This window comes from Enhydra lutris, unplaced genomic scaffold (assembly GCF_002288905.1).
Source record: "Enhydra lutris kenyoni isolate GAN:26980312 unplaced genomic scaffold, ASM228890v2 scaffoldscaffold85, whole genome shotgun sequence".
In the NCBI taxonomy this organism is placed as follows: Eukaryota; Metazoa; Chordata; class Mammalia; order Carnivora; family Mustelidae; genus Enhydra; species Enhydra lutris.
In genome coordinates, this window is record NW_019154169.1 from 7,221,945 (window position 1) to 7,236,351 (window position 14,407).

Below are 14,407 nucleotides of genomic sequence, written 5' to 3' on the forward strand. Positions count from 1 at the left end.
TTATTTAAATTCAAGTTAGTTAACATATAGTGTATTATTAATTTCGGGGTAGAATTAGTGATGCCCAGTGCTCATTCCATCAGGTGCCCTCCTTTAGGCCCATCACCCAGTTCCCTATCCCTTCACTTATTTCCCCTCCAGCAACCTTCAACTTGTTCTGTACAGTTAAGAGTCTCTGAATTTTTTTTTAAAGATTTTATTTATTTATTTGACAGACAGAGATCTCAAGTAGGCAGAGAGGCAGACAGAGAGAGAGGAGGAAGCAGGCTCCCCGCTGAGCAGAGAGCTCGATGCGGGGCTTGATCCCAGAACCCTGGAATCATGACCTGAGCCAAAGGCAGAGGCTTTAACCCACTGAGCTACCCAGACGCCCCTCTCTGAATTTTTTTTTAAGATTTTGTTTATTTATTTGACAGACGGAGATCACAAGTAGGCAGAGAGGCAGGCAGAGAGAGAGGGGGAAGCAGGCTCCCTGCTGAGCAGAGAGCTGGATGCAGGGCTCCATCCCAGGACCCTGAGACCATGACCTGAGCGGAAGGCAGAGGTTTAACGCACTGAGTCACCCAGGCGCCCCCTCTGAAAAATTTTTTTAAGATTTATTTATTTTAGAAAGAGGAGGGATTGCGCGCCTGTGAGCAGGGGGAAGTACAGAGGGAGAGACTCTTCAAGAAGATTCCGGGCTGAGCCGGGTCCAACCCCAGCAGGATCCCACAACTCATGAGATCACTACCTGAGCGCAAACCAAGAGTCCTGCGCGCCCAACCCCCTGAGTTCCCCAGGCGCCCCCCTCCTTGTGAATTATACAGTGTCCCCTCCGGGCGGGTGCAGCCCCAATCCAGAACGCAGGACTGGGCGAATGGAGCAAGGACCGAATTTCAGTCTGTCCCCCTTGTCTCCAGCCACGCGCCCCGATGCAGTGCACAATCTTCGTGATGGCCCCGGGGAGTTGGGGAGCGACTTCCCGGTCTGCCAGAGGAAAAGAGTGGAGATTTTCTCTAACTTAGGAAGCCCAGACTACTGGGAGGACGAGAAGGAAGGAATAGAGGAACCCCTCCACCCTGTCCATCCTGTTGGTGTCCTGAGTCCCGGAGCGCGGGGCTCCGCCCTCCAGGCACTCAACACCTGGCGCTGGGGCGTGCCTCAGTTTACCGGAGGCGGGGCCTTCCTCCCCCCCGCACACCCCTCCCCTTTTCCCTCTTCCTCTTCGGGGCACCGGCAGACGCGCCTCGAGCCCTGCCGGAACTGAAGCTGGGCTCCGGGCGGCTGGGAGGCGGGGGCCACGTCAGCGGGGCGGCGGGGGCCGTGGAGAGCAGGTCGCGGCGGGCGCCATGCGGCGGGGCGCACTCCTGGCGGGCGCCCTGGCCGCGTACGCGGTCTACCTGGTGCTGGGCGCGCTGCTGGTGGCGCGGCTGGAGCGGCCCCACGAAGCTCGCCTCAGGGCCGAGCTGGAGACGCTGCGCGAGGAGCTGCTGCGGCGCAGCCCGTGCGTGGCCGCCCCGGCCCTGGACGCCTTCGTGGAGCGGGTGCTGGCGGCCGGACGGCTGGGGCGCGCCGCGCTCGCCAACGCTTCGGGGCCCGCCAACGCCTCGGACCCCGCCTGGGACTTTGCCTCGGCGCTCTTCTTTGCCAGCACGCTGGTCACCACCGTGGGTACGTGAGCGCCGCCTCACCTGGGGACCCGGGCGTCATCGCGAAGTACTCTTATCCGGGGAGATCGCTCCCAGTCTGCTCTGGGACTAGGATCTCCCAGGAAAACCCCCAACGAGGACCTAGCGTGCACACCAGCAAGAACCCCCCCTTTGGTGAACCATCGAATCCCTTCCTCCCAGCAGGAATCCCCCAACACGGTTCCTTTTGGGACTAGGGCTGCCCTCAGAGTACCTTCCAGGGAGGATTTGGGACCCCATTCCTCTGCCTGAACCCCCTGGACCCATGCCCTTCTAGTCCCCTCTGGGCCTAGGATTACGTTAAGAGACCTCCAGCGAAAGCCTAGGACCCTGCTTTGGGGGACCCTCACCCCCTCTGGACCCGGACCTCAGACACGCAGGGACCTCTGTCCTTGCCTCTGGGCTCAGACTGCCATTCTGTCCACAATGTCTCCTGAGTCTCCAGATATGTCCCTTGGGGATGCTCCTTGGGAAGTCCTACCGCAGCCTCCTCCTGGCCCTGGTGCCCCACTGAGGACTGTGAATGTCTACATCCTTTCAGGGCACCATTGCTAAAGACCACACTGCCAGTGCAGAACCCTCAACAAGGACCTGGGCCCTGATGGGTGACTTCCACCCCCCTGGACCTAGACCACTCCCCAGCAAGGGCACCCTGCCCTCCTCCAGACCAAGGACCACCCCTCAGCCTCATATTCCCCAGCAGGTAGCCCTGATTGTAGATACAGGACCCCTCCATCTTGACATCTCCCCTGTAATTGGGAGCCTTCAAGGCAGGGGTTTCCTCCCAACAGGACAATCCCATTCCCTCTGAACCTGGGGCTTCCAGGTCAGCAGCTCCCAAGGGTGGATGTGTGAGAGGGACCCACCATGGAGGCAGCTAGAGTGCCCTCCAGAAAGGACCTCTGACTTTCCCACCAGAAGCCTCTCAGCCAGGGCTTCCACCTCTGCAGTCCCAGAACCAGCTCCAGCAAAACTTCTAGCACTTTCCAAACTAGGGACATCTCCATGGGAGCCTCTTTGAACCCAAGAACCCCTAGATGAGACTCTCGCCACTCTCTGGACCCTGAAACGCTTCAGTAAGAGCCCTGGAACCACCTGGACTTTCTATCAGGAGGGACCCCTGTGCCTCCCACACACGCTGTCATCAAGAGCAGAATCCCACTTCACACCCCCCACCCCCCAGGATGCCAGCTGAGAGACTCTGTTCTCTGCACCCACTACCCCTGTCCCGGGACCCCCTGCCCACCCTGGACTTCCTAAGAAGGGGAATCTGCTGGGGACCTGACCCCCCCCCCGCTAGTCTTCTCCAGACCCACAAGTGGGACCTCCATCTCCACCCCAACACTGCTCCCCTTGGTTTTGGACTGGAAACTCTCCCCTCTGTCAAGGACACTCCAGGCCCTCAGCACCCTGGAACCCTTCTCAGTACCCACTCGTGACCTCTTTCTACCCTTCACACTCTCAGCCAGGACCTGGGACACCCGCCCCCTCCCATCATCCCTGTAGCATTGTCTGCTCCCATCACATCCCCTCAAGCTTCCATAGGCTCAGAAGCACCCTTGCCTGAGGATTCCCCTCCCAGTCCTATTTCATAATTGGCAAGATCCCACCAGCAGTGCCTGTCCCCTCCTTCCTTGGGACTCAGGATCCCAGCCCTGAGCCAGGATCCATTCTGAACCAGGACGCTGGCCTCCGATTTCAGGTTACTGACTCCCCTTTCTCTGAACACCCCTCTTCACCAAGTGGAACTGGCCCCCTCCCCCCCAGCCCTATTCTAAAAGTCCTTTCCTGCTTCAGAGCCCAGACCTGGGAAATTCCTTTGTCATCAGGTTCTGCTGCTCCGCCCACTGCCCTTCCCCAGCCCCCAAACTTCCCCTTCACCTCTACTGGGGATTTGGACTGGGGGGAGGAAGCTGGGACAGGCCCAGACTCTTAACTCGGCCTCCTCCCAGAAGTAGCAGGTGGTTACCGGCTTTGAGCTCTGTGGTGTGGACCAGCAAACCAAGAGCACAGGCAGCAGGGCTGGGTGCTTCTCCCAGACTCTGTTCTACCCAGCTGGCCAGGCCTGCCCGACCTGCTTCTAGGCTCCACGGGGTCCCTTCAGCGTCTCCCTCTGCCTCCTCCCAGATCCTGGCTTCTGAGAAGTCATCCCCACCAGGACAGGTGCAGAAGCCAAACTCAAGGCAGGCACAGCCTGGGTTTGCCTTTCTGTGCAGCTGTTGCTCTTCTGGGCCTCGGGGGTCGTCGCTCATCTCTAAAATGGAGATCGTAACAGTCCCCACGTGAGGACCTATAGAGGACTTAGCGCGGACAGCCTAAGTCAGCACATGGCCTTGAGAGGCATTCGCAACGCTGTTTTCTCATGGAAATACACTGAAGCCCAGAGAGATTGGACAGTTTGCCCAAGACCGCACAGGTAGGGACGTACAATGTGGAGAGTTGAACTGATGCCACGAGGGCTCAGAGTCCCCAGAGTCCCATGCTTTTAACCAACACACCACATGGGGCTTCCTCGGCTTGCACGGAGAAGGGTGATACGCGTGTGTAGTGTGGAAGGAAAGGTTATTTTCACATTTGTTAAAAATGGTAGGTTTTTGCCATAGGGGAGAGAGACTGACCTCAGCTCCAAATATTGTGAAGGCAGCTGGGGATTTAGAGCCGAGGGTGGCCTCAGGGGTTCAGTGGTTGGAAAAATGACTGAGTGGTGATGCGGAGGGGAGGAGGGATTCTTCCCAAAGTGGCTTAGGATCGCAGCTAAAACTCAAGACGAGAGCGCAGAGGAACCTGACTGACCATTTGGTCAAGGAGAGAGTCCTCGTCCGCGGGAAGTGCTGGTAATAACAGGTTTACTGAGCCTGCGTGGTCATCATTGTTGGTGAACCCGGAGCCCTGAATGTATTGAGAGAAGCAGAAAACCAGACATGATTCAGAGAGCGTCCTGGTTGTGTCATAGGCCCGTGTCTTCTGAGGAAGACCTGGGCCTGGACTCCGCCGAGGCAGCCGCAGCCGGGCCGGGGTCTGTAGTTGAGGCCTTGGTGGAGGCGTCAGCCCCCCGGAACTGGGAACCGGGAGAGGGGAAGTGAGCATTACAGTCACGCTAACTCTTCCCATGCCCTTGCTCAGTGCTGTGCCCTGTCCCAACCAGGGAGGGTTACTGTACTTGTCCTCAAAGATGGGGGCTGTTCATGAGCCCATTTGGCGGTACGGGGGGCCAACTGGGGCTCAGAGAGGAGAAGGCACGTGACCAAAGTCAGGCAGGGAAAATGTGGCGAAGCCCTGATTGGCACTCAGCTATTAGAGGAGGTCGGTGAAGGCTCACAGCTTCTGTTCTATGTGAACTCTATGGTTTTTCTGTTTATAAGGTTTTCGTGTCATTTGCAAACCTGTCATTTCAGCTGGGCTGCTGGAGTTTCTCCATCCAAATCCTTGTGCTTAATGAGGGTTGGAGCCATAAGTGATAAATCTCACAAAACAGTTGCTTATATAGATGAAAGTTATTTCGTGCTCACATTCAAGGTTATCAGTTCAAGACCAGAATGGTACTGCATGGTCAGAAACCCTTGTGGTCCTCTCTGCAATTTCCATTCACAAGGTCACCTCATGGTCCAATATGGCTGCTCAAGTCCAGCCTTCATGTTTGTGTTCCAGCCAGCAGGAGGAGGAAGGAAAGAAAGGGGGTAGGCATCCTCCTCTCTCTCTCTCTCTTTTTTTTTTTTAGAGATTGCATTTATTTGAAAAAGAAAAAACAAGTGGAGGAGGAGGGTCAGAGGGAGAGAGAGAAGCAGAACCCCACTGAGCAGGGAGCCAGAAGTGGACTTGACACTGGACTGGAGTTTTGGAGGGTTTTGGAGGGTGCCTGGGTGGCTCAGTCAGCTGGGCGTCTGCCTTTAGCTCAGATCATGATCTCAAGGTCCTAGGATTGAGCCCCGTGTCAAGCCGGCTTCTGACTCCCTGCTCAGCTGGGGGGGGGGGGTGTCTGTGTATTTTAACACAGCTTTTAAAAACTGGGGTAAAATGAGTCCTCTGAGTTTTGCTGAAGGAAGGCCAGAATAAAGACATCCCCTCCTCCCTTGCAGCTAGGCATGACTTCCGGAATAATTTCTGATCAGTGAGTTATACCTGAGAGAAGCAAGCGACTTCTAGACATTTTTGTCCAGCAAACACCTAAAATTTACCATCTTAACCATTTTTGTGCGTACAGTTCAGCAGTAGTAAGCACATCCAGACTGTTACACAACCATCACCTCCATCCATCTCCAGAGCTCTTTTCATCTTCCACAACTGAAACTACAGGGGGGCCTGGCCAGCTCATTCGGTGAAGCATACTACTCTTTCTCTCGGGCTTGAGAGTTCAGGCTCCACATTGGGCACAGACCTTCCTAAATAAAGAGAACACTGGGGCATCTGGGTGGTTCCGTCGATTAAGCATCAGATTCTGGATTTGGCTCAGGTCTGATGTCAGGGTCATGAGATTGAGCCCTATGTCTGGCTCTGCCCTGAGTGTAGAGTCTGCTGGGGATTCTCTCTCTCCCTCTGCCCCTCCTGGCCCAGGTCACCTGCACACTCTCTCTCTTTAAAAAAGAGAGAAAGGGGCACCTGGGTGGCTCAGTGGGTTAAGCCGCTGCCTTCGGCTCAGGTCATGGTCTCAGGGTCCTGGGATTGAGTCCCGCATCGGGCTCTCTGCTTGGCGGGGAGCCTACTTCCCTCTCTCTCTCTCTCTCTCTCTCTCTGCCTGCCTCTCCATCTACTTGTGATCTCTCTCTGTCAAATAAATAAATAAAATCTTTAAAAAAAATTAAAAAAAAATAAATAAAAAAAAAATAAAAAAGAGAGAAAGAGGGGCGCCTGCGTGGCTCAGTGGGTTAAAGCCTCTGCCTTACGCTCAGGTCATGATCTCGGGGTCCTGGGATCAAGCCCCGCATCGGGCTCTCTGCTCGGCGGGGAGCCTGCTTCCCCCTCTCTCTCTGCCTGACTCTCTGCCTACTTGTGATCTCTCTCTGTCAAATAAATAAATGAAATCTAAAAAAAAAGTAAATAAAAAAGAGAGAAAGAAAGACACCTGAAACTATACCCATCAAACAGTATCTCCCCGTTCTCCGCTCCGCAGCCCCTGATAACCACCATTCTACTTTCTACTTTCCGTTTCCTACTCAAAGTACCTTGGATCAGTGCAAACATACAGTGTTTGTCTTTTTGTGACTAGCTCTGTTCACTGAGCATAATGCCCTCAGGGTTCATCCTGCTGTAGCATGCCTCAGAATTTGCTTTTTCTGGCTAAATAATACCCCATTATATGTATATCCCACCCTTTGTTTACCAGTCATCTGTTGGTGGACCCTTGGTGGCTTCGTGTTTTGGCTGTTGTGGTCTCTCTTCAGGCCTGGCTTCCGGTTCTTTTGAGAAAGGACAGGTGAATGCCTGCTTGTGTGTGCGAGTTCCACATTTTCTTATTGATCACAGGGTGAACCCATGGTCATTTTGGCATCACATTTTTTTTTAAAAGATGTTGTTTTATCTATTTATCAGAGAGAGAGATTGAGAAAGCGAGAGAGAGAGAGCACATACACAAGCAGAGGGAGCCGCAGGCAGAGGGAGAAGCAAGCTCTCTGCTCACCAAGGAGCCTGATGTGGGGCTTGATCCCAGGACCCTGGGATCATGACCTGAGCTGAAGGCAACCGCTTAACTGACTGAGCCACTCAGGAGTCCCTTGGCACAACATTTTACTGTCAACATAAACCAGGGCCCTTACCGCCCCCAGTCGTATCTCTGACCCTTTGATTTTATTTATTTGTGGAAAAAAAAAGAGAGATATTAAATTACACATGGCCGAAGTGGGCCAGTGTCCCCCATACCCGAACTTCCTTTTACCCTCTTTCTGTTTGCAGCGCCCACAACCACACCGACCTTCCCTGCGTTCCTGCAACCCTCCGGGAGCCCAGTGAGGCTCATCACACCCATTTTAGAGAAAGGGACATGGAGGTTCTGAGCTAAGTGTAGAGCCTACACCCTTCATTCATTATTCTGACTATAGATCGAGGGCCTGCTCTGGGTCAGATGCCGGGGCTTTGGCAGTGAGTGAACCAAACAGGCAGGAGCCTCTCCTGTCCTGCAGCTGCACTCTAGTCACGAGAGGGATGCCAACCAAGTAAGTAAACCACATGGTTTACCAGAAGGTTGAAGCACTATGAAAACAAACAAACAAACAAACAAAAAGACTTCGGTCAGAGGGTGTAACAATTTAATAAGGGAGTAAGGAAAGTCCCTACTGAAAAACTGACATTTGGGCAAAGACCTAAAGGGAGGAATGGAGGGTACCAGCCCTGGGGGGAGAGCTTTCCATGGGGAAGAAGAATGGTCGTGCACTGTGCAAAGGCCCTGAGGTGGGAGTGTGCCATGGGGGCCTTGTGGGTCGTGATGAGGACTTTGTCCTTCACTTGAATGGAATGGAGCCACAGATGGGCTCTAAGTGTGGGAGGATCATGACCTTACTCAGGTGTTCATAGGGTCCCTCTGGACCCTATGTATGAGGTGGGGGTGGAAATGGGGGGGTTGACGGCGGACAGACTCAGGGCAAGGGCGGGAGTGAGGGAGAAGGGAGACCAGGGAGGGAGGAGGCTGCTACCTTAGATAGGCCCAGGGTTGGGCCATGGGGCTGGGGTGGGGTGAAGTGACCGGGTTTAGGATCGCATGGAGTTCAAGACAGCAAGATTCTCTGGCAGGTTGAAAGTGGGCGTGAGAGTCAAGGATGACAAGGCTCGCGGCCTGAGCAGTGGAGGGACAGTGGTGCCATCGCTGGAGATGAGAGGCTGTGGGAGGGGCAGGTTTTGGGGTGAAATGAAGTGTCATTTAGGGTGGCCACAGAACCCCCCCCAATAGATGCACCAGGCCGATGGCAGGATTTCCCCTTGCTCCCCCAGGCTACGGGTACACAACGCCGCTGACCGATGCGGGCAAGGCCTTTTCCATTGCTTTCGCGCTCCTGGGCGTGCCGGCCACCATGCTGCTGCTGACATCCTCGGCCCAGCGCCTGTCGCTGCTGCTGACCCACGCACCCCTCTCCTGGCTGACCACACACTGGGGCTGGGGCCTCCGGCGGGCAGCCCGCTGGCACCTGGTGGCACTGCTGGGTGTAGCCGTGACCGTCTGCTTCCTGGTGCCGGCCGCCGTCTTTGCCCACCTGGAGGAGGCCTGGAGCTTCCTGGATGCCTTCTACTTCTGCTTCATCTCCCTGTCCACCATCGGCCTGGGTGACTATGTGCCCGGAGAGGCCCCCGGCCAGCCCTACCGGGCCCTCTACAAGGTGCTGGTCACAGGTGAGCGGATCGACTGGCCGGGGCAGGGTGGGGCGGGGGTGGGGGGACACAGCCTTGCCCTGGGGGGTCTCCAGGGTAGGGGGGGCCCTGCCCTGCGGGTCTGAGCCTGCTCATTACCCCTCCACCCTCTCCGCAGTCTACCTCTTCCTGGGCCTGGTCGTCATGATGCTTCTGCTGCAGAGTTTCCGTCACATGTCGGACCTTCACGGCCTCACGGATCTCATCCTGCTGCCCAGTCCGTGTCCTGCCAGCTTCAGCGAGTCTGAGGATGATCATGTGGGCATTGTAGACCCCCAGCCAGAACCGCACCAGCAGCTCGCTGCCGACGCCCACCCTGACTACGCCTCCATCCCCAGGTAGCCGGGGCGGGTGCCCTGAGGCTGGTGGGACCCGGCCCGTGGCTGAGGGGCCCCCGTGACTGGAGCGGCTCTGCTGGACCGTCCTTGAGCACAGGCCTGTGTTCGCAGGGTTCACGAGGCATTGCCACCAGCTGTCCGTCCTTTGTTGTACCTGTCCCAGGCTCCACAGGGCGCCGCCATGGCCCTGTTTTGGGATCCCCCTCCCTGCCCCTTCTCTTACTCCCCTAACTCTGGGCTCTCTGGCTTTCCTTCTCACTTTCTCTGTGTCTCATTCTGTCACTGACTCCATCTGCCTCTCCCTCAGCCACTCTTCACTGGCCCATTCTAGCAGTTTCTAGGCTCAGACCTCATGTCTGGCACCCGATGGGTCACTGTACTTTGGGCAAGTGGCTGCCCCTGTCTGGGCTTTGATCTCCTCATCTGTCAAATGGAAAGAATATATTCATTCATCTAGAACTCCCTCTGGGCAGGCTGAGCAGCGTGAGGGACTCAGGAGCATTAAGGTGGCCCTGGGCCCAGCTCTCCTGGGTTCCCAGTCCAGTGAGGAAGACAGATCTGTCCCCACACAGCAGCCATCCAGGATAGGCAGGACTTCAAGGAGAAGGCAGAGAGGTCAGCGGTGTGTTCCAGAAAGCATAGGTGGAGGGGGCGGGGTTGAGGGGGAGGAAGCACAGGGACTGGGCCCAGTCCAGCCTGCAAGGTCAGGGAGGGCTTCTGGAAGAAGGGATAAGGACTCAGGGGAAGAAGGTGGACCCGACTTGTTTTTCTCAAGTGACGCTAGGGAGCAAGATCTGTATGGAGGAGCCCGGGCATAGGCCTGTGGGACAGAACCCTCCTCGGCCACCCAACCGGCTGGAAGCTGAGACAGGACCCAGCCTGGATCCGGACGGCGCAGACAGCCCTGCTCTGAGCTGGGACCCCTGCTCCAGCTGTCCCCACCTCCCGAGGCTAACTGTATAAGGTACACTGGCCTCTGGAGCCATTCTGCTTGGGCTCAGATCCCAGCTCGGCTGCGTCCTGCCTCTGTCCTCGGGCAGTCACTTCACCTCTGTGATTCTGAGTTATGTCATCTGTAAAATGGCCACAAGAACAGTAATTACTTCCAAGATGATGTCACAGAGCCGGCCCCGGTATTCTTTGCTTTCTTTGGCCAGGCCCTGCTCCGGGTACTTTCCATACGAGGAAGGTAACATCCTCACCTTTTTCGGCAGATGAGGAAACTGAGGCACAAGATCTCAGACACAGAACTGGGAGGTGACAGGTTTTCTGTGTACTGGTACGCAGCTGGTACGTCAGAGCACTTGCTGCCATGGGCCCATCTACTGAACCATTCCCTCTGCCAAACCCAGTGGAAGTTACGGAGGGGATGGGGCATTTGAGCCGGACCTTGATAACATTCAGGAAGAAAGGGCACGGGAGGCACTCCAGGCAGCGGGAACTGTGTGCGTCTGGAGGTAGGAAAGCCTGTCAATGTCAGCTTCAGGCAAGTGGTTTACTGTCATCGGAATATGGGGTGGGGGGAGGGAGGAGCGGTGGACGTGGGTGGATCTTAAGTGTCCTTAAATGACCAGTTTGGGAACCTGGCCTCTTTCTTGAAGGCACTAGAGAGCCATGGAAGGTTTTTGAGCAGGAGAGGGCTGTGGTCGGGTTTAGGCTTTAGCTGCTGTTTGGAGGTGGACCAGAGGGGGAGACTGAGCTGGGCGCACAGGGGAGGTTGGCGCAGGAACAGAGCAGGGGTACGATGGCGTGGGCAGGGCCGAAGGAAGGGAAAAGGGGCCGTGGAGGGGTCATGCGCAGGAGGCCAAGTGGACGGGCCCTGTGTAGGCCTTACAGTCTTGGGCAAGACAAGGCTGGGGAAAGGCACAAGGATGGTTGGCTGCCCCTGAGATAGGGACCTGGCAGGAAAAAACACATTTGAAGGGAGACACTGAGGCTTGTTTGGAATATGGTGGGTGTGAAGGGCTAGAGGGGCATCCAGAGGAAGGCATCAGAAGGTCTCAGGGTGTGGTTGAGGCCCGAGACAGATAGGGGAAGCGAAGCCTGGCGGGCAGGTGTGGCAGCCCTGGGTTGGGGAAAGAGAGAACACCAGCCTCGAGAAGTCAGCTTTAGGGTATTTCTGTATCTATATCAGTAAGGAAACACTTGTGATGAGCACTGGGCGTTATATGGAAATGATGAATCACTAAACTACTCCTAAAACTAATATTACACTAGATGTTAACTGACTAGAATTTAAATAAAAATTTAAATAAAAACTTGAAACATTATAAACAACTAAGGAAAGATTTGGTCTCCAAGTAACAAGATCCTGACTGGCACTGGCTAAAATAATGAGATGATTGTATATTGCCCATCACCAGAGTTGGGGAGAGCTCTGGGCAACCATACAATCCATAGCTCCAGGAGGATCTTGTGGCCTGAGGTTACCAATCTCTTTTTTCTGCCACCTTCAGCTGAAGGCTTGGCTCCACATGGGCTCTCCTCATGGCCCTAGAGTGACTGCCACAGGTCCAGACATCACAACCATACGTGATCATTTTTAGTGCAGGAAGAGAGGGGCATCTCTTGCCATATTGTCTCTTTGGAAGCAAGGAAGCCTTTCCCCTAAAGCCTCCCTGCAGAGACTTCCTCCTCTCATTGGCCCAAATTGGCTTACATGCCCATCCTGAACTAATCCTTGGCCATTGTGATGGAGCCACCACAATTAACTTGGATTCCTCAGGATTCCCCCTGCCACCTGGAATTGAGGCTGGGCCTGAGATTTTGGTCTGGAAGCTGGTGATTGGACTTCTGTTAGAAAGGCAGGAGGGGGAGAATGGGCAGACATTGATTAACTAAGCAGTCGGGGTCATCATGTACAGTTGTGCAAGTTGGGAACTACATAGGGGATGTCTGGCTGGCAGGGTGGAAACAAACAAGGGCTGAAGTTCAAGGCTGAAAATGACCCAAAGGGACTCCTCACTGCTTCTCCTTCCAGATTCCTCTAGAAAAAGAAATCAGGCCCCATTTATTCAAGACTTTGGGGGTGGGTAAAATTTCAGGCTAAAAACTCGAAAGGTACAAGAGTGTGCAGTGGAAAGTCAGTCTTTCTCTAGCATTCAGGCTGTGTTCACTGATTTTACAGGTTTTTCAGGTAAATATCAGCAATATGTATGTGCCTATGTGTGTCATTTCTTTTTCCTTCACTCTGCTCGAGTGTAGGAGTGAAGGAAAGGTGGTTAAAACCACAGACTGTAGAGGCAAAGTCCCTGGGTATAAGTCTGAACTCTCTCCCTCCCAAGCTCTGTGGCTTTGGGCAAGTGATTTCACCTCCCTGTGCCTGAGTTTCCTAATCTGTAAAACGCGTTGATAACAGCACCTACCTCATGGACTTGTTTGAGAATTTAGCAACTTAATATCTGTAAAACTCTTAGACCAATGTCTGGTACTCAATAAATTGTTGACTAATGATTATTATCCTCTTTGCTGCACCTGACTTTTTTTCCTTTTTTTTTTTTTTTTAAGATTTTATTTATTTGACAGAGAGAAATCACAAGTAGGCAGAGAGGCAGGCAGAGAGAGAGGAGGAAGCAGGCTCCCCGCTGAGCAGAAAGCCCGATGTGGGGCTTGAACCCAGGACCTGGGATCATGACCTGGGCCGAAGGCAGCGGCCCAACCCACTGAGCCACCCAGGCGCCCCTTAAATTTTTTTTTAATGTAAGACATATATATATACAACTTTTCTTTTTAAGATTTTATTTATTTATTTGACAGACAGAGATCACAAGTCGGCAGAGAGGCAGGCAGAGAGGAGGAAGCAGGCTCCCTGCTGAGCAGAGAGCCCTATGCGGGGCTCCATCCCAGGACCCTGGGATCACGACCTGAGCCGAAGGCAGAGGCTTTAACCCACTGAGTCACCCAGGCGCCCCTATATACAACTTTTTTAAAAGATTTTTTTTTTTTTAATTATTCAGTTGAGTGAGAGCTCAAGAGCATGAGCTGGGGGGAGGGTCAGAGGGAGAGGGAAAGGCAGACTCCCCGCTGAGCAGGGAGCAGAACGTGGGGCTTGATCCCAAAACCCTGATATCATGACTTGAGCCAAAGGCAGACGCGTTATAACCCACTGAGCCACCCAAGTGCCCCACTTTTAAGATTTTTTTTTTTTTTTTTTTCAATATAAAAGCCTGATGGGTGGATGCCTGCGTGGCTCAGTCGGTTAAGCAACTGCCTCCGGCTCAGGTCATGGTCCCTGGGTCCTAGGATCGAGACCCGCATCGGGCTCCCTGCTCAACTGAGGGCCTGCTTCTCCCTCCGCCTCTACTGCTCCCCCTGCTCCTGCTCGCACACCCTCTCTCTCAAATAAATCTTTAATTAATTAATTAAAAGCTTGATGGGGGGCAGAGGACGAGTGAGGGCTGCCAGAACAATCGGTAGAAACTCCTTGAAGACCTTCCCATCACAAACTCTCATCCCCGGCGCCCTTAGCCCTCCAGGCCCGTGGCGCCAGGGTGTTGATGTAGCTTTCGCTGCGCTGCCAAATTACAGGCGCTGCTAAGTCACTAGCGCTGCTTGGGAAGCGCGTTACCGTGGAGACAGGCGCACGAGGCGGGCAGGTCCCGGCAAAGGCGGAAATCGGTTGCGGAAGTTTGGGCGGCCATTTTGAAACCGGGCAGGAGGGGCGGGCCGCGACGGTTGACCGGTTTCAACTAAGCGACTGGTACCGCGGGGCCGGGGAGAAGAGGGAGGTGCCTGGGTCCACCCCAGGGAGGGATGCGGGGGGTGGGGGGCGGAGAGAAGGGGAGGGAGGAGGGGGAGGCGAGAAGGGGAGAGGCAAGAGAAGGGGAGGGGAGGGGAAGGACCGAGCAAAGGAGGGGAGGGGCGGAGAAAGAGCGGGGCCACGCGCAGGGAGAGGCTCAGAGAAGAAGCGAGGAGATGAGTAGGGGTGGGGCTACAGGAGGCTGTACGTGGAGCCGGTAGGGGTCCGGGGTATGGAAAAGGGTCGTGAAAGGGGAGAGTGGGGCCAAAAGGTGTCGCGGTACGGGGGAAAGGTGAGGATCGAGAAGGCGCTGACCGACAAGATAGCGCCCG

General features: G+C 54.9%; 1 protein-coding gene across 1 annotated transcript; it reads left to right on the top strand.

The window, feature by feature from the left end:
* Positions 1-1,328: 1,328 nt before the first annotated feature.
* On the top strand, positions 1,329-11,527 carry LOC111161501 (potassium two pore domain channel subfamily K member 6). Its single transcript, XM_022525200.1, has 3 exons — positions 1,329-1,650; positions 8,586-8,981; positions 9,118-11,527. The coding sequence occupies exons 1-3, from the start codon at positions 1,329-1,331 to the stop codon at positions 9,339-9,341; spliced, it is 942 nt and encodes a 313-aa protein (XP_022380908.1). The 3' UTR covers positions 9,342-11,527.
* The last annotated feature ends 2,880 nt before the right edge of the window (positions 11,528-14,407 follow it).

Bases quoted from the DNA above. Each gene is read 5' to 3' on its own strand.
- LOC111161501 (XM_022525200.1), top strand. From the start codon at position 1,329: ATGCGGCGGGGCGCACTCCTGGCGGGCGCCCTGGCCGCGTACGCGGTC. The intron at 1,651-8,585 runs GTACGTGAGCGC...TTGCTCCCCCAG, and splicing joins CACGCTGGTCACCACCGTGG to GCTACGGGTACACAACGCCG. The intron at 8,982-9,117 runs GTGAGCGGATCG...CCCTCTCCGCAG, and splicing joins CTACAAGGTGCTGGTCACAG to TCTACCTCTTCCTGGGCCTG.